Raw genomic sequence first — 19,467 nt, 5'->3', positions numbered from 1 at the left:
GCCAGGTGGAAATGACCACAGCGAAGGTGCCACGGTGAGAAGAAATTACGTGTTTGCACTTCTGAGCAGGCTGAACCTCATATTTCATGCGCCCAAAGGAATGTTCGGAAACCTTTGTAACACAGTCATGAAGGAAACTTTCTTCTGCTGTAAGATTCATGTTTTCTAAGAACACTATTTTCTTCTGAACAAGTTAATACACACAGGAAAAGACATCTTGAGTGTTCCTGAGTCTCCTACACTATCCAGGAATAGTGATAGACTGCGAGTTTAAACACATTCTTCCACTGCACAGCGAGAGAAGTGTGTTTAATGCTGTGAGCAGAACAGTTACCATGTTTGCCTTTGCCAGAGCAGGCAAGACTACACTGTTTTAAGAGTACTTATTACATACATAAGTAACAGTGGATGTCATCTGTCTGCCCCCAGAATAGGTGTTCTGCATCTTCGGTGCAGGGAAAAAAATGATTTGTGATAAGATGCACAGCATGAGACATCTTCTGCTTCAGATATCACTATTTGCTTTTTCTATGACTTTTCCTGAGGAAAAGAGCAAAGAAACTTGGACAAGGCTACCATACTGGAGGCTGGTTTGGAGCCTCATCTGTTGAGTTCCCTGGAATTCTTTTCATTGACATCTGATGATACCAGATCGAGCCGTGGGGAAGATAAATAAGTGGTTTTCCAGTGCAGTCCAGCACAGGCTGTTCTGCAACACCTGGGAAGGTTCTCAGTTGGCAATAAGATTAATAATATTTGTTATATTGGACAAGTCCAGCTCCCAGTTGTGTTCCAGCATGGCATGCAGATTAGAGAGAAACAAATGGAAGCATTTGCAAGGAGAGTCTCTAGAACACATAAGACCCTCAAAGATTGCCACTCACCATTGAATTCAAATCAAAGAAAAGCTTTATGACTTATTAGAAGACATGGGGTTTGTAGTCATATGTTATCATGTGCCAGTTTACCACAAGTAGAGCTTTAAGGACTATCTGTGAGAAATGCTGCATCTTCTGCGACTTGCAGTTCTATTTCATGGTGTTTGAAGTGTTTGGATATATTTTAAGAGTATGTATTGGTTTGATGGTGTTAATATACATGCTTTCGATGGTGTATCCCCCCACCAAATCAAAATGCTGACAACCTCGAAGCTCCTCTGGCATTAATGCTGTGCAGGGATATCTTTGTGTCCATAACCGTGCGCAATATCTGCTTTGGGAATAAACTCTTGGCACAAAACTTCAGTGTCATACGGAAAGTGGCACAACTGACAAAGACCTTGGGACATGAAAGGAAGACACTGTGCTATCTTTTCATTGGAAAGTTCACAAATTCTGCCTAGAGATCCCTCTGATATTTTCACTTTTCAGTAGATGGTGCTTACCAAAAATAAAACTGAGCATTTTAAGTGCTTTCCAAATGTAATGACACAGGGATTTACATGTAAATTTTTTTTTGCAATAAACTCAGCATTTTCTGTTTTACATTATCTATAAATTTCCCAAACTCAACAGCAAACACAAGGATGTCCATGGGTGAGACTTACCTTTAGTTACTGTGCTAGTGTATTAAACAAAGCCCTGTCCATTTCTGGCTAGGACTTTGTTTCTGAAACTTGATCATATTTGCAGACAGTCTTAACCTCATTGTGTGGTGAGTCATTAACCATGAGAGGAAGGAAGGAAGAGAGAATTAATGCAGCGGTGCTGTCAAGGCAAGGACAATAATAATAACAATAACAATGATAATAATATTTGTTTTTTCTTTACTTTGAAAATAAGATCAATTCAGATAAGACAATACATCAAAACCTCCAGTTTCACATTCTGCAGTGAAAAACAAAGAGAATTTGAGAGGTTTGAGTTAACCCTGCAAAATAAACACTTGCCCATGAGCTCTGGGATGGACTTGCCCCAGCACCCAGTGCAGGGTGTCCTTGCAGCCTTGAGGGCTCTGTGTGGTGCTGTGCATCCCAAATCTCTGCAGCCCAAGGAGGGAACAAGGACTGACATGGCCCTATGGTGTCTGGGGTGACATTAATAAAACCAAGGCCTCCACTTGAAGAGGGAAGGACAGGGCTGTGTGTTTTCAGTTCAGGTTCAGTTTGAGACTCACCTACTCTGAGGTTTTTAATTATCCCTTTTAACAAAATATCTGCAGAGTGCAGCATTGAAACAAAAGGAAGAAACAAAAGAATATGGAAAGCAGACTTTAGTTTCCTTTACAAAACTTTTTATAGCTGTTTAATATGATAGAGCCACCACATCACATACAACATCCTCCCCATCTCTGGAAATGTTCAAGGGCCAGGTTGGATGGGGTTTGGAGCAACCTGATCTAGTGGAAGGTGTTCCTGCCCATGGTGGGTGGTTGGAACTAAATGGTCTTTCAGGTCCCTTCTAACCCAAAATACTCTGTGATTCCATAAAATCAAAAAAAATCCAACCTGGAGCTTAAAGAAAACTTCAGGAATAACCACTCCCTCTTAGAGACTCCCAGAGAGTAGGATCTCTTTCAAGAGCTGCTGGAATAACAACGGGGTGCCAGAATGTTCTGATCAGAAAATTTAAAACAGGCAAAAGAAAAAAAAATGATCTAACAACAAGTAGCATGTGAAATACCACCAGATCCTGCTGCTCTCTGGACTAACCCCAATTCCTGTAATGGATTTATTTCATGGAAGCCATTTCATACAGTCACAACAGTCAGGACAGAAATACAGACCTAAAGAAAAACATGATAGGGAAAGAAAACAGTGGCTGAAGGAGAATTTGGGAGATCCAATCTAGAAACAAGGCCGGGGGTCCCCAGAGTGGCTCTCCCGGAGGATGCACGGCTGTATCCCGCGCCCATGGGTTTCAGGGACTGCCTTGCCTGTGCCCAGCTGAGGTTATGTTTCTGCTGCAGCTAACACTTGATACCAAAGCTGTGAGGTTCCTGTGAGAATTCCATGATTCATCTTGGTGTTTATCAGCCAAGGGCTCCCGAGGACCTGACGCCAGGCTCTGACAGGGAGCAATGGGAGTGCAGGTCTGGGCAGGCGCCTGTAAACCACCCAGGGAACATGTGGCAAAACCAGCTGTGAATTTGCTCTTGTGTTCATTCAGGGGGTGAATTATGTCCAGTGTTCGATGTGGACGATGATGTCTGATGCAACAGGGACTTTTGAATTAGCACATAAAACTCTTTCCATAAAGTACTTGGTCCCCCTTCTTGCAAAGTCGTTACAACTCCAAGGTGTAAGCGAACAGCATAAAATTCACACTGATCCCTTCAATTCTTTTTTAAGCATCCTTAAATCCAGCTTTTTTCCCCCCTGCTATACATCTTACTTTTTATAGTTAAAAGTAATTTTAAAGCAAAAAGAACATAAACAATATACACTGACTCTTGACACTCCATTGCTTTTTTAAACTAGAATAATAAAAATTTGCAAATGAACAAAAGAGTGGGAGGAAGATATCTGATTTACAATGTTTTTGAGATAAAGAACACTATAAAAAAAGATCAATGTGAATAATAAAGCATTGTTAACTGAGTCATGACATTTCTATTCTCAGGGAAGATTTGAACAGTAGAGCTCTGCAAATGAGCACCTTGTGCCATTTTCAAAGTGGGAGGAAGACATATAATTATAATTTTTAAAGTGAAGAGAATTTAAAAAAAAAATCTCTGTGAAAAAGTTTATTGAAAAACATATCGACATATCAATATGACATAAATTACTTTAATTTTTATTAAACTAGGAGGGGAGAAAACCTCTTTTTGAAGACTGGCTGCAGAAAGCATTCCTTGGAAAGAATTTTCTTTATTAAAAACTCTTTCGCTAAGATGAAACAGCACTGAATGTCAGCACTACCGTATATTTATTCTGTAACTCTTCCAACAGCTGAGATCTATAAAAGAAACATATTTTCAAAACAGTTTTAACCTCCATTGTCTTGATCATTCGTATTAACATTTTTCATGTCACTTATTGAAATCCCTTAAAGGAACCTTTTATTCAGTCAAAATTAATGAAGCCGTTTTCTTAAACAGCCTCCAAAAACTAAAAAGGACGTAATGTTGTGCATTTTATTTGACATACGTTTTCTGCCATTTCACTTAGTTGTGTGATGAGAGCAATACTTCATATTTATGCTATCAAATCTGCAGAGAAAAGTGATTTTGAGAGAGAAGAAAACTAACTCTGCTCTTGCTGTGTGTGCAATTTAAATCCACAGCAAAAATACAGCATTGATCAGATTACTCCAATTGAGTCATTTAGTGCTTTGGCATTCCTGAAGTTAGGGCCCAGCTGTGAAATCATAGTTGGGGCCAAACATTGCTGTTAGGTGAGTGCACATGGCTCCCATTTTCTTCAAAGGGAATGACACACATGGCCAATATTTAACTTTCACCTCTTCCATTCTTCAGCTAGCAAAGCCAGAACCAACGGAGTATATGCAGGCAATTTAATAGAATTAAGAATATAATCAAGATTTTCCAGGACTTACTAGTGATTTGGGATATATAATTCAATACACCTCAAAACGCAGATGCTCAGCATATTCTGAAAATCAGGCCATCTCGAATGCCTTACTTTAGGCAGGTAAAATCATAAATTACTCGGTACTTTGGCCATTGGATCCTAACAAACTGGGTGTAGGATACCTTTTCAAAGCCATAAGCTCTAATTTCTGGCATCTGGGATGCCCGGGAGACTTATGACATCCCAACTCATTTTGGGTCCTCTTTACACACACTTTTTCCCTGCCATTACCGTTATGGAACTTCAACACAGTGCAGGGGCCTTTCTGCAACTGACCCCTTGAAAAAATTTAAGTCCTGACTCTGCAGGTCCCCTGGGATGGACTGGGCTGCTGGGATGGCCCAAAAATCTTTGCAGCATAAGTGCCACAGAGAGAAAAAAGGATGCATCCCAAAAATCTAGCTGTCCCATGCTGTATGCAGATCTTCACTTCAACTCAAGGTCAAGTGGAAAACTTTCCTACCATCCTTGCTGACTCTCCTCTCCACTTTCCCCCAACTCCATCTGTTCCTCACCCATCTCCTTCGTTCTGCACTCGCCTCCCTCTTCTTCCTGTGTCCATCTGTTCCCTCCTTCCTCGACACAAGTTGGGGAAGGGAAGTAAATTCAGTCATTCACTGAACAGATTTCAAGATGAACCCCCTCCCTCTCCAGTTCTAACTTCATTCATCATGGTAAAAATTATAATGAATAGAAATGTTGAAGGTGAAAATTTATTAGGGATTGTGTTGCTTTCTTATATGAAAAGCAGTTAAAGCTGCATATAAACATTGGCTTCATTCATTTTTTCTTAATATATGGTATAATTAGTGAGAAATATTAGTGGAAGTGCTTGCTATGCAGTCCATCAACACATGCCTGTCAGAGCTTAGGATCTGGGCCAAAAGTTTTTGCCAGTCCTGTGATAGATTTATAATAAGCCTATAGAAGGCTTTACAGTTAGCTGGGTCACTAATTCATGAAGTTAAAACGTATGCAATGAGGTCAAAAATTCACTATTGATAAAATACCCCCTCCCGGGATTGCACCATTAGCTTTGTTACTGCAACAGCAAAATAAAGTAAACCCAAAGCTCCTGTGAATTACCAGTCCATCATCGTAAATCAGAAGCAAAGCACTTGCACGAGTTCATGATGTCATATGAAGCCCAAGATATATTTATAGCCTTGTGTACTATTTCCTGTTTCCTTATGACAAAAATAAACAGTCTCTAAATCCCCTGCATCCTTATGCCTGAGCTCAGCAAAGTGTAATGGGCACGGAACTATGAAAGCACCCGTGATGTATTGGTCTGGAGCAGCTCACTGCGGGGCGGCTGTGGCGCCCGCTGTCCCTCTGGCCTCTCCCACGTGGATGAGAGCAGTTCCCATGGAGTTTGCTCCATCTGCTGCACTCACTGTAGGGGTAGTCCCACACCCTTTCCTATTTTGCCTCCCTGACACTTGGAGAGATAAGGAGAGAAGGTTTAAGCCTCCAAGCCCTAGGCATGGAGTGCGTGGTGTGGCAAGGGCAGCCCAGGTGGAGGAGCTCAGCACCCATGTGGGCACCTGGGCTTGCCACCATGGGGACCTTGGGCATCTTGTCCACCAAGACTGCTAAGCCATGGAGGTTGGAGCATGGGCTGAAATTTCCTCTCTCCTCATTTGCTGATGATTTTGGAATCTCATGTAAGGCTTCTGTGGTGTTTGGGTGTGGATAATGCCCCATGTTTCATCGTATACCTCCCAGCACTCAAATTTTCTATTCCTACCTGAACTGTTGTGTTTGCTGGTGATCCTCTTCACCTCTTTTCAGATGAAGCTTTCTCTCTTAGCAATTTGTTTTAATTTGGCTTCCTTTCCAGAAATGACACAGAAGATAACAGAAACAATGCACCATCCCATGTAATCTCCCCCTGCAAGGAAGCACACTTGCTTCTGTTTGACTTCAAAGCACCAACTCCCAAAGTCAATGACTGTCACTAGGTGGCTGAGGATGATAGCTGTGCCAAAACACATTTACTTACATTTATCCCTCTGCAATCTTGGTTTTTTCTCCCCCCAAGACAGCCGTACCAGCTCCCTGCCTCTCCTGGCACTCCCTGGGCTGACGCCGAGCAGCGAGGACCATCCAGGTAAGCTGCTGGCCCCGTGCATGTGTCACATTGTGCAGAGATACCCCTGGCATTCCCTCCCATTGCTGCTGGAAGACAATTATGTCCTTTAAACTAGCAAGAAAAAGTATTTTGTTTTTCTTTTTACTTTTTCTTTTTTTAAACGTGCCCATCGAAACCTGAGGTTTGGGTTTCATTTTACTATGAGTCTTTTCAAACCCAGTGAGTTCAGATCAAGCCATTATACTTACAAGTTATCATCCATCAGGTCTGACGTAGCTCTGCCTGCTTCATCTCGGGACTGAGTGGACATGGCACACAGCTCTTCCAGTGATGAGCATGTGGTATATTAAACAGACAGGTAGTGACAGCAGTGCATGGGATAACAAATGGCAGGGGGAGCAGCCAGGCATTCCTTTGGTTCTTTTGCTGCACTGATACACCAAGATGCCTCATGGTGAAATTAAAAAGCTGCATGTCCTAAACTGCTAGAGTTTTCCACACAGTTTAGCATTAACCCTTGGGACTCCTTGCCACAGGGGTGTGAGGCAAAGGGCCACTGCCAAGGTGGATTGGGAGCAAATCCCACTGGCCAGTAGAGCCACAGGCTCCCTTGTCCTTTTCTTGTAAGATGTGGAGGAGCCCCACGATGGTGACAGATCAATTCTCCTTCTCTTTCAGTGGCATCTCCCCCTAACCAGTTTCTCCAAGAGCTATTTGGATTAGACACATTGCTACAGTCCCTATCCAGCAGAACAGAGCACCCCTTATTCCCCCTGTCTGTTATCAAAACCAGACTCTTTATATGTCTCTATAGAAAATCTAATTTCAAAAGCATGCTAGGAAACCCCAGCCTTCTGTTCTCCAGGACTGCAAGACACTGGTTTGTGTCCAAAGCCTATGAAGAAAAATAGAAGTGAGGGGACCTCCTGCAAATGCCAGTCTTGGTATCACTGCTCCTCCCTGTTAACCAGAGGGATCTGGGACTGGCTTCAGTGGAAAATAAGTGATTTACTTTGTGCTTTCATGAATTTAGACACTGGCGAGTATTGAGGCTGTATCTTTAATACAAACATGGGTGAACAATCCCAGTCTTCTACTGCAAGAGCCAAGGCGAGTCCCAGCTTCCCCATATGAGGAAGAAAGTTGCTACTTCATGATACTATTTAAAAATGGCACATTGTGGGGGTGTACCTTTAGCTGCCTCTGCCTAACAGTCTAACACTGAATAGTCTGAGATTTCTTCATCGTGATGCATTTATTTTTCTTTTAAATTCACTTCAGTGGTTGATTTCTACATGTTAAAAACACAGAAATTTGCAGACAGCTGAAGCTGAACACAAGCTCATAAAAGAAGCAGCAAAGCTTGACCCTCTGCCCATCTTTCATTGTAATTTAATATTTTATATTCTCAATTAGCAGTAATAATAAATAATATCAGTTGTATATATTTTTAAAGTTTATTTTTGCTGCATTTATTTGTTCCAAACTCTCAATCTACTACTGTTCTATCCAGCAACAAACTATAATAGGGGGGGGAAAAGTGCTAACCACCTTTTTTTTTTATGCTGGTCTAGCATAATCTTTATTTCTTCAGACACTTTGTGCAAACATTAAATTGATAAAAGACATAATGTAGATGGACCCACAGCTGAACTGAAGGTAATTGCATACAAATGAAATGGAGACCTATAATTGTACAGTGCTTTAGCCTCTCCCGCAGTGTTTTCTGGAAGCAAGGATCTCACTTGTCATAGCAAGTTGCTTGTTACGGTGATTGCATGAAGACTTGATCTAGCTGTACAAGACAAGTATAACATTACTGAAAGGGAGCTTTTCAAACTAAGAGTCTGACACTAAAATGTACTGTATTTTCCAGGATGTAGTATGCTTTAACAAACAGAAGAGTCCTTGAGTGACAGCTTTTGTTATCCTTTTGTTTGATGGTGCTGTATCGAAAAATTCAGGTTATGTCTATGTCTTTCTATTTCTGGTTTTGATTTCTCTTCAACAGCACTTCAAGAATAAAAATTGACTCGAAGTATGAATAGTAGAAGTCGGTGGATACAGTAAATGTTAGTCTGGCATTTACTGATTACTTCTGTCTGATTTTTTTTCTGTCTCGCTTGTTGAATGCTTAAATGCATTCCATGGACCATTGTGTTGTTGCAGAACTGGGGAAGTCAACAGATATATTGTGAAGCAAAACATATCTAGTTTGGATTTTTGGACCAGTTATGAAAGTGGAAAATTATAGTCATTCTTGCCTACGCCTTTGGATCTGATCCGTGAGTGCTCAATGGCTCAGCTCTCAGTCTGGACAAACAGGATCCATGTGTAAGATTGGCACCTGAATAGCAGGTGGGGCATGTGTCTTTTGGACTCACAAATCAATTATTATCCAATAAATCCAATGCAAAAGCAGGACTTTGCTTCCTCTAGAGCTCTGCTGCTTCAATTAGCACAACTTTTCCTGGAGATGGTTTGTTATTGAATGAAAGTGCAGGAAAACTTGTGGTGTGTCACTGATTTATAAACACTGGAAAATAGCGATTACTGCACATGTAAGTACATCCAAAATGCATGAGTTTTCACATTTTGGACTGAAGAGGCTGGCCAAGAAGACAGAGAGGGGAAAAAAAGAGAGCTATATTTATTTTCTCTGGTGGGAAGACCATCAACAAATCACCACAGATGGGCAAAACCAGATATGCACAGCCTGGCATGCTGGTTTCCTACAACCGAGGGCACAGCCTGCAGGGGAGAAGTGCTATGCTTTGCACTGCTGGGTCACACCCAGTGAAGCCACCATCTCTCCTGCCCTTCCTAAGTCTTGCCTGTGGCTTTCCTTCATCATAACACTCATAAAACCTGACAGTTATAGGTTTCTGAGACTCCTCTCTGTGCCATTGCTGTCTTACTGTCTCTTTTCCTCTATTTCTCTCCATCTCATCGTTCTCTCCCTGTCTAAGGCCAACCTGTAAGCCCTCCAGGACAGGGTAATTCCACATTTTCTTCATAGTAGACGTCATCATTACAAGTTCAAAATCAAGCCAATACATCTGCCAACACACAATTTTAAAGCAGTGATTTAAAGGTAAAATGAAAATTAAAATGATAGCTTAGTATTTCTGCATATCCTCTCCCAAGATCTTACTCTACTAACCTTTACCTTTCTACTTATTTCACCACGTAAAAATGACCTAAAATGGCATGAAATTTACAATGAGACAGTGAGCAGAAATTTAAATGAATTGCTCACTCATTCTATGCATAAATAGAATCATAGAAATCCCAGAAGAACGAGTTCAGAAGGGGTTTCTAGAAGTCAGCTCATCTGCTTGTGCCACAAACCAGTATTAACTGCAGTAAGAATAGGTTACTGGGGTCCATGCCCAGCTGAGCTCTATACACTTCCCTATCTTTTCTGGGGACTGCTCTGGTGCTTTACACCTCCTATGATGAGGATTTTGTTCCCTGTGCAATCCTAATTGCCCTTACTGCAGCTTGTGACAGTGGCCTCTTGTCCTTTTGCCTCTGTGCGCTGCTGGGAGGAGCTGAGGTCTGGTTTCTCCATTACTCTGGCTATGAAGTAGAACACAGCATCCAGCACCGTTCTTTGCCTTCTCTTCTCCAGGACAACAAAGCCCAGCTCCCTCAGCCTCTGCTCATACAGAAGTGCTTCCAGACTCTTCACATCTTCAGTGGCCTTCACTGGACTTGCTCGAGGTTCCACTTAGACCTCAAATCCTTGCTTGTCCCCACTTCAAGCCTTAGGACCTAGTGGTTTTTCACTTACCTTGTAATTCATCCATTCCATCCACATTTCCTCCTCTTGGCTGCAAGGACACTGGTGGAACAACTGCAGTCTCATCAAGGTTTCACTCTCTGCCAGCCTTTCCTTGGCTTTTCTTCACTATATGTCAGAGGTCAAAGGTATCTGAAAAACAAGAGATATGCAGGGTCTCTCTTCGGGGTCCTTGCAGTCAAGTGCAAACTAACCACTTTAGAGCACTTACTGTTCCTCTCAGAAAGTAGTATTTGCAAAACTGAGTTGTTTGTAAAGATTGATTTTCTGTATGTAGCTCAAGAGCAAGCATATCACAAGATTTAAGTAAGATAAGAAGTGACGCTGTGCTTGATGTGAGGTGCAGGAGTTAATCAGCTGTAGATAAGAACTGATGAGGTTTTATCATCCCCGCCATAGAGAGAATGACTGTGTTTCTTGGCCTCTTGATCACTTCAGAGAGTGAGTGAAACTATATATCAACCCATGTTTATCTGTGCCTGAGAAGTTCTTCAAGAATAAATTGAACTCAGAACTCTTCTTAACCTTTCCCCTAGTTGGGGCTTAAAATTAAGCTCTCCCTCTGGTTTTTGAGCTGCCTCTCTGGCACGCTGACAGCATGTGAAGTATCCCATCTCCTAGCTGACTTCCAGGCCAACACCACAAGTGGGGATGAAGTTATGAAATAAGGAATCTGGATGTTAAACAGAGACCATCTGGCTTTCTTTGCTACAAGATTATGAGCCATGGTGAGCTGGCACATCTGCATCAAGGTACCCCCTACGTGTACATTGTTGGCTGTAAATTTAGGGAAAGAGAAACTTTCCTATTGAAAAATAACAAGTTAATTGTTTTACATTTCCTATTGAAAAATAACAAGTTAATTGTTTTACATTCTTTTATATCATAAATTGAAGTTAGGATAGGATACTCAAAATAGATGATAACTGAGGCAATAGTTCTGTTCTCTCTCAAAATCCAATCCCACCCAGTGGAAGTAAATTATTACTTAGCCTCTAAGTCCACTGGGTTTAAGACAAAACCTTAGAAGGCAAGTTCACAAATACCTATACTAAGAATAGACCTCTGTAAGGAGACTGAAATCATTAGGTAAGAAGGGTTAGGCCTTGGAAGTAAACAACTGTAGGCTTGGAAATTCTGCATATGTTATTCTTTCAGATCTCTGTCTTAGTATCACAGTCTATTTTTTTTTTTCCTAATCCCACCAGACAACCAGCTTACAAATGAAAAACACACAGATGAAAAGCCTATGAAAGGTATTGTTATGAGTTCTGTCGCAGAATTCAGCATCACAGACGCTTCATCAAAGGGCACCAAAAATGAGAAGAAATTGTCAGATGCGAGCAGATCATCCATTGCTTCCCTGGAGAAATGCAGAGAATTCACTTACATTGAAGATGACGCATCAGTACATCAGAGGGACAGTGACGGTACGTTTTATAAAACAGATTACATTTGATTTCTAAATAGTGCCCATTGCAAAAGAACTATGTGTATCCGACTTGAAATTACATGTTGAACAGGAGGTTCAAGAACATCGCCAAAAGCAATGTTAAGTTGCCCTGCAGACATTTGTGTGGTAGATGAGATTCTCTAGAAGATGATCTTAAATTGTCAGTGATATTAAAGTCATACGAGAGGAGTGTAGAGCTTATTGTGCCACAGAGCATTTGTACTTCAGTAATGAGTGTTTGCACAGAGATACCAGCATCAGTATCAAATAAATGCTATTTCTGATTACTCCAGTGGATGTGAAAAAAGGCTCTGTGAAGTATTTTAGAAGTTTCTTATGTGTGCCTTTTGCAATAATGGATTAGTGTGTTATATCCTGTATATCATTTAACAATTCCTAAATTAAGAATGTCTAAATATAGATCAGCACAAAAAAATGCCATGCTCTCCAGGAATCATTAACATCTTTATATAAGATCCTGTATAAAAGGGATGTATCTGATACATCTATTAGAATGTACTTAATTTTAATGAAGGATCTGAAGTATTTATTTTATTTAGGGGACTTGTCCTCTAGTCCAGACACTCCCAATTTTCTGAGTTTCCTGACTATCTCAACCATTACTGGCACACAGGTGTGTACCATGTGATGCAAATAACAGATTTCATACTCCTTAAGAAAGCTAAAAGTGAAGGAAATTAACAACAAAAAACCCCTCCAATCTGTGCTCAATTAATAATGTTAAGGGCTGGATGGAAGCCAAGAAAACCAAAGGAAGCCAGATTTGTGGTTGTCACTGCATACTCAGCTCACTCTACTCTGACAACTTACTGTTTATTCTACATACATGAGGCCAAATCCTGTTTTGTGGTGCATGGAGAACCCCTGAAAGCAGAGGAATAGATGAGGAAATTGATGATTATGTTGTTCTGTGCACTCAGGGAGGAGCAGATCCACATTAGTGTCACTAAGTGTGGCCAGCGTGGCTTCAGTGAGCGTTGGACCATGGCTGTTCAGAGCATCATCTCTATAAGCAGATGCCACCAAACAAGAGCAGGAAAAATTAGAGATGAGGCATGCTAGAAAAATTATTAGAAATTCTTCTTTTGTGCTAATTAATCTACTAATGTAGAGAATGAGAGCTGAGGTCATTGTATTCACTGAGATAAACGCAGTAACGCTGTTTGGCAAACAGCAGGGAAAACAGAGGGGAAAACAGGAGATTGCATCTTCTTTTATGCAGTTTGTGGCTAATTTATTTTCAAATATATAAATGAATGCATAGGAATGGATGTTTAATTGCTAATATCTATTATTTATATACATTACCCCACTTAAAACAGGACCAAAAAGCCTCACACATGCAGGTTTTTCGAAATGTGTTACATCCATTATCACAGTTCATGGTGTGTGCTCTGATGGGAATTTAAAAGCATCTTTACTGCACATCACAGAGTCTGTGCTGAAACATTACTTTATTATTAAAATTTCGTGCTTTTTTTGTGCTCTCTTTCCTGGATGAAGCCCTAAGAATCATATCTATTCTCTCCAGATTACATAAGCACCATTATGGCTAACACATTCAAGGGAAAAAACCTGTTATTAGAAAACAGATCTTTGGAGAGGGAAAAAAAAATTAAAAATCCTTAATTAATACATAATTTTGAATTCTGTCTCTCACATCTATGTATAGGAAGGAAATTTCATAAACATAAAGAACTAAAAAGAATAGTCTTAATTACACCAAAGACTGCTGAATAAAATCATTACATTTTCTACAGTGTAAATTTCATACAATTAAATGCAGCGGTGTCATCTTATTAAATGTTTCAATTTTATAATTATTTCAGTTCATTTAGTTTGAAAAAAAACATAAGCATGAATTTACCAAGTATCACCGAAATCTAGTCATTCTTATTCGACAGAACTGACTTAGAAGTTAGTTGTGCTTGTCTGAACATAAATAGATCTTGACATATTTAAATAAGTATTAAAATTGATAACATTGGTGATGATATGACACTCAGAAAGAAGTTCAATCATATGCTATTTATTCTTGATACCTACCTTAACTGCTTATTTTTTTAAATAAAGAAGCTGGATTTTTTTAAATTTTGTTTTTCAGCAAGAAAGCTTTTTTTTTTTAAAAAAAAAAAAAAAGAGCATAATTCCGGAAACTTCCTGGCAGTGAACTTAATGTTACGTGAGAGAGAAAATGCCACAACAGAACCAATGCAGTTGAATGAGTTCACAGTTAGTCATCCTAGGGCAAGAAATGTGGTTATAACCATATGCTTTCCTGAAAGAACCAATGAAAAGACATTCATATTGTTGAAGGCATTTTTCCCTTCCAAAAACAAGAAGGGGGGGGGAAAAAAGAAAAAAAAAAAAAGGAAAGGTCTGGGTCTTTGCGCTCCAACTGGATTCACACAGTCGGAATCTCACACCTGCTGCACCCGAGCAGCCTCCCCAGATGCTGGAGGCTGAGCAGTGGGGAGTCAATTCATTGATTTTTGAAGGGAACAAACAAAACACAAAGCTTTTACTCATGGTGACCAAGTTTTCAGGAATATTCACTAGCTACAGACACACAACCTAGATGACCTATTTTCCAAACTTTTTCCTCCTTTGAAAAATTGACATTTGTGAATGAAAAGGTGAGAACCCCATTTTGGTGGGGAGGTAGAAGGACCCTGGGCTGAGACTTGATGATCACGCTGCCCTCAGTGAATGCTCTTCTCCAGACCTGCTCTACCTCCCTGTCCTTGGCTAGTCATTAAGCATTTTTAGTGCAAATTCTTGTGAACATGAAAATAAACTCCAGTGTCACATGTGCTGGTGTCATGGTTTTGTCCCAGGCTGGAACTCAGCCCCACACAGCAGCTCATTCACTGCCCTGCTGCAGAATGAGGGGAATTAGAAGGGTACAAGTGAGAGAGCTTATTATACAGTTTAATGGGACAGAAAAAGAAGAAAAATAATAATGAAAAAAGAAGTAGAATATACAAAGCAAGTGATACACATGGCAGTTGCTCACCACTTGCCGACCAATGTCCAGTCAGTTCCTGAGCAGCAACTCCTGGTCATTTTCTCCCTGATTTATATACTGAGTATGATGCCATATGGACTGGAACTTCCCTCTGGCCAGTTGGAGTCAGCTGTCCCAGCTGTGTCCCCTCCCAGCTTCTTGTGCCTCTCCAGCCTCCTTGCTGCCTGGGCATGCAAAGCTGAAAAGTCCTTGACTTGGTGTAAACTCTGCTTAGCAACACCTAAAAAATTAGTGTTCTATATCAACATTTTTCTCATCCTAAAACCAAAACACAGCATTGTACCAGCTAAAATTAACTCTATCCCAGCTGAAACCAGGACAGTTGGTCAGGCAGAACATGCGGCGTCACCAACCAGCAGCATTTCCAAACTCCTGCAAGGCTGCAAACCCCGCTCAGAGCATCCCTGATGCCTGAAGCTTACAGCCCAAACACTTAAAGAGTATAGAATCATGGAATCGTTTAGGTTAAAAACGACCTTTAAGATCATCAAGTCCAACCATAAATTTGGTTCAAAGTGCTTATTCCTCTGAACTTCACTGCCATAGAATGTTTCCATTCAAATTATTTTCATGCAGCTGTTGTTTTTCCAGGCACAAATATCATAGAAAATAAACTTTTCATTTGTCTCTGTGGAAGTAGTTATCATCAGTGTATTGTTAGCCCACCCTGTGTGCTCTTTTGCATCTCATTTCTGTGAAGCCACACAAGCCTAAATCTGGGTAATCCAGCATGCCCTTGTTCTCATGTCTCCCTGCTTTTCCTCTCTCTTAGATGAATGTGCAACTCTTATCCTGGCCTGCTTGTTCTGCCAATTTTGGGACTTTCTTGTAATGCTGCCTGATACCTGTGAACATTGGCTGACAGATACCTGTTGTCCATCCAATAGATATTACCAGACCTCTGACGAAGACCACGGCAACAACGACTGCAACTGTGACTGTGACATTGATTGCAGCCTTTTAGAGTCCTGCCATGAGACTGGGGAATGCCTGGAACTTGCCATGGAAATTTCTGAAGTCTGCTATCGCTAATAGGAAAACAATTGACAAAATTCCTCAAAACTACCTGAAAGTGAACTGACAGATTACAAAGGAGATTTTTTTTTTTTAAAGATATTAATAATAACCAGAGATTTTGCCAATGAGGACTGTGAGCATCTTGCTGCTCCCTCCCTGGAGGTCAGTATGTCTGTACCGTTCTGGTTGTGTGATTTCACAAACTGCTGAAACCAATAAAGGACAAAAAGGGTCTTCTCCTTTGCCATAGATGACTACAGAATTCCTAAGTGCCAAGTGTGCCACATGCTTTACTCACTGTCAATCCAAGGCTTTTATAAACCTGTAATTCCTTTAATCACACGTTTCCCCATTCATAAACACAGGACAAATTAGGACATTATTTTAGGACTGATATATATATTACTTCATCTTCCTAATGGATTCATACCTAAATATCTACTACACATTGTTGGTTATTATAAATAATTTATGATATAGCATCATTTTATAATTAAAAATTTATTTATTCAATCTCTTAGAACATGCTTATATGCTCAGTTTAGATAGAAAAGAAAATTAAATGAATTAGAAACCATGCTAGTGGTAATTACAGCAAATGTTGCTAAAATCTCCAGTGAATTTTGTGGAGGAAGCATTTTCACAGGGTAGTGCCATTCGACAGTGTATTAATGTGTGTGCCTATGGTTATGTAATAACAGGTTATGCCTATTGTTCATTAGTTATAGGAAAGGGCTCCTTAAGTGTAATTAGCCTAAATGGGAATTGACTGCATGCTTCCAGAGGAGAATTACACCGTGGATAGCCAGTAAACTCCTCTGCTTTATTTTCATTTTGAGATTTCTGCAAGCAGCAGAATATTGCCACCTATTTTAGTGCAAACAGACATCTCCACCTGTGCACAAAGGATTACAAAATGACAGTATCTATCCTGGCTGTGCTTTCAAACTCCCTCTATCTCTTTTCTGATGGCAGGTCTGATTAATAAAAAGGAAATACATATTGCACATTACACGTATGACAACAAAAGCACAAAAATTCAGCTGCCTGAGGGTGCAGAACACAGGTATTAAGCACAGAGGAAAACACAGAGTTGCTTGCTCATATTAGATATTTATAGACTAACACCAGAAACAGTGTTTGCTTTGCACAGGTACTAAAATTTCTCCCCTAAACCCCACTGATCCCAGTGCAGAAGTGCCTGGAGAATCCAAAGGAAAGACCCTGAACAAGAGTCTGGGATGCTGAGCATGCCTGAAATCATTGAAGCCTCTTATTTATTAATCAGAGTAATCCTGATAGACAAATATTTAATGGGAAAAAAAAATTCATGTGAATCACCTTTTCTTCCCCCCACTTCTGGAAAATTTATGTCTTCAAACCATCAAAAAGTAATAATTAGAATCACTAACAATCTTGGTAGAGGTGTCTTACAAAGCTTAGTGACCAGAGGACAACAAACCTCAGCAATGCATGGAGCAGCCCAGGACACCTTGTTTCTGTGCTCCTTCCAGGACTTTGGTGGGGAGTAGAAAAGTTTTGTTTATTTTAATTGTGACGTCACATTATGAGTTGCAGCTGCCTGAAGGAACAAGATCATCCTTCACTGCCACACCAGTGCCAGCCTGCTGGCTGGGTCTGGATCCAAACCCCAAAGAACTGCCCACTGCCATTTAGGAGGCACTGGTTTGGGACACCCACCCTGGGCTGAGCAATGTTGAGTTTTAATGGTCCAGTTTCCATTCTCCCACAGATTTTTGGTCTTAAATTTTCCAATACTGAGCCTCATAACTAAACTCTCAGTGCAACGTATCAGGCCACAGAGCCTTGGATCATTCTATCCTTTCTATCACAGGTTATCCTTGGCAAAGTGGCATGTGGGTGTGTATGAATAAAAACACTGACCCAAGGCACTTAAGAGTCAGAAAAAGGGAAAATTTGGCCCACATACCATTTCTTAGAGAAGTACCAATAGAGATGCCCGTTGTCAATCCTTGCTCTTGATGCAGCTGCCCAAAAGGGAAGATTTCATGTGCAATGGCTGGAAGGAACCCAAGAGTGGAAACCAGGGGGTAGCATACCCCAAAATATCAGTGTGGGACCTAGAGATGGAGAGCTTGTCTTGCAAGCCAGGATGTCTTGTTTCAGTTTTGAACCTGCAAGGCAATAAGCATTGACCACACAGGCATCACCCATAGCAACTGAGGTCTCCATTCTGCTGTGGAGCTGAATTAAGGACTACTGGCGCAAATATGGAGTTTTTTTCAACTGTTTTCCTAGGAATTATTCTTCAAAAGATCTTTTTTTATCATGTTTTAACCCACAGGATGGGATACTGAGGTCATGTCTACTATAGGGCATGGGTAAGGTCAAAGACAGAATTACAGGGGTCATAGCCATATCCATGGCTAGACAGGATGTCCTAACAACACGAATGGAATCACACTGTGGGATATATTGAGGGCTGCTGTTGTAGTGAATGGTGGTATTTTAAATAATGCAGTAATATCTCCTTGCCTAAAATGCACAATGGCACATTGCTCAGTTTCCTGCTGTAGGAAGTAGATTTTTAGAGACCTTCTGTATGAACGATGAAACCTTGAAAAATGTATTATTTCATACAATGCAGCAGAAGTAGCAGCTTATGATGACTTTCTTTTCTGTCATAGAATTGTTAATTGCAACATTGTGTTTTCATGACATATAGGAACATTTTAATATATTGACACCAGAGAAAGTCAGTCCGTCTTTTCCATTAACTATTCCAGAAACTGGGTTTCCTCTTTGAAAAGCCATCCTATTCCCACACTAAGCTGAATTCCTAGGGCAGAAAAATACCCATTTATCAGATTTGAACATGGGTAGACATTCCAGTGAAACAGAAATGTTTGGAACAATTCAAGGCTGTCTCTGTATTTTCTGTTTACTGGGAAGGAAGGTCTGAGCGCCTGAGTAGGAGGCGTTTGGGTGGATGGCTGTTCGGAACATGTTGGACTCAGCTGTGCTCCCAGGAGATGTCAGTGTGTGAAACCAGCTCCTCAGAACAACAAATAGAAGTTACCATTTTGCGAACGGGAACATCGCTCCGACACGACGCCTCTCCCTCCTCAGCACCAGGAATGCGCCGACAGATTGGCTGGGGGAAGAGAGAGACAGAGATAATAACGAAGAGCTGTACTGCTGCCTTCTACAGGAGGGGCCCATGGGATGCTCTCTAAGGATCTCCTCTTGGAAATGACCCAGCAGTCTCACCCTTGAGGGGAACATGTCTTTTCACCTCCTTTCCCTGTGTTCTCAGAACACAACACAGATTGGGATGTAAACTTTAGGGAAACTGACATTTGCTAAATGTGGGAAAGGCCTCAGGGTGCTTCCAAAAGATTAAAGATGAGTTATCTCTAAGGAAATTAAATTCTCTGACTGACCGTGAGCCATTCTAAAATGTCGTTCTGGTGCCTTACTCTTCATGCACACTAAATGAGGGGCTGAAAAAAATTATTTTATGTACACCCCCAAA

The 19,467-nt window shown here is 40.7% G+C and overlaps 1 protein-coding gene across 1 annotated transcript in view; it reads left to right on the top strand.

The window, feature by feature from the left end:
- LOC108507290 (myoD family inhibitor domain-containing protein) overlaps positions 1–16,267 on the top strand; it is a 44,389-nt gene extending 28,122 nt beyond the window's left edge. Inside the window, exons 3-5 of the mRNA XM_017835140.1 lie at positions 6,576–6,644; positions 11,640–11,861; positions 15,706–16,267. Of these exons, the coding sequence (XP_017690629.1) occupies positions 6,576–6,644; positions 11,640–11,861; positions 15,706–15,965 (551 nt within the window). The 3' untranslated portion in view covers positions 15,966–16,267. The remainder of the gene's footprint in view (positions 1–6,575; positions 6,645–11,639; positions 11,862–15,705) is intronic.
- Positions 16,268–19,467: the final 3,200 nt, after the last annotated feature.

The sequence above is a fragment of the Lepidothrix coronata genome, unplaced genomic scaffold (genome assembly GCF_001604755.1).
Source record: "Lepidothrix coronata isolate B3197 unplaced genomic scaffold, Lepidothrix_coronata-1.0 Scaffold249, whole genome shotgun sequence".
In the NCBI taxonomy this organism is placed as follows: domain Eukaryota; kingdom Metazoa; phylum Chordata; class Aves; order Passeriformes; family Pipridae; genus Lepidothrix; species Lepidothrix coronata.
The sequence above is the reverse complement of the archived record's forward strand: the minus strand, read 5'-3'. Positions and strand labels throughout refer to the sequence as shown.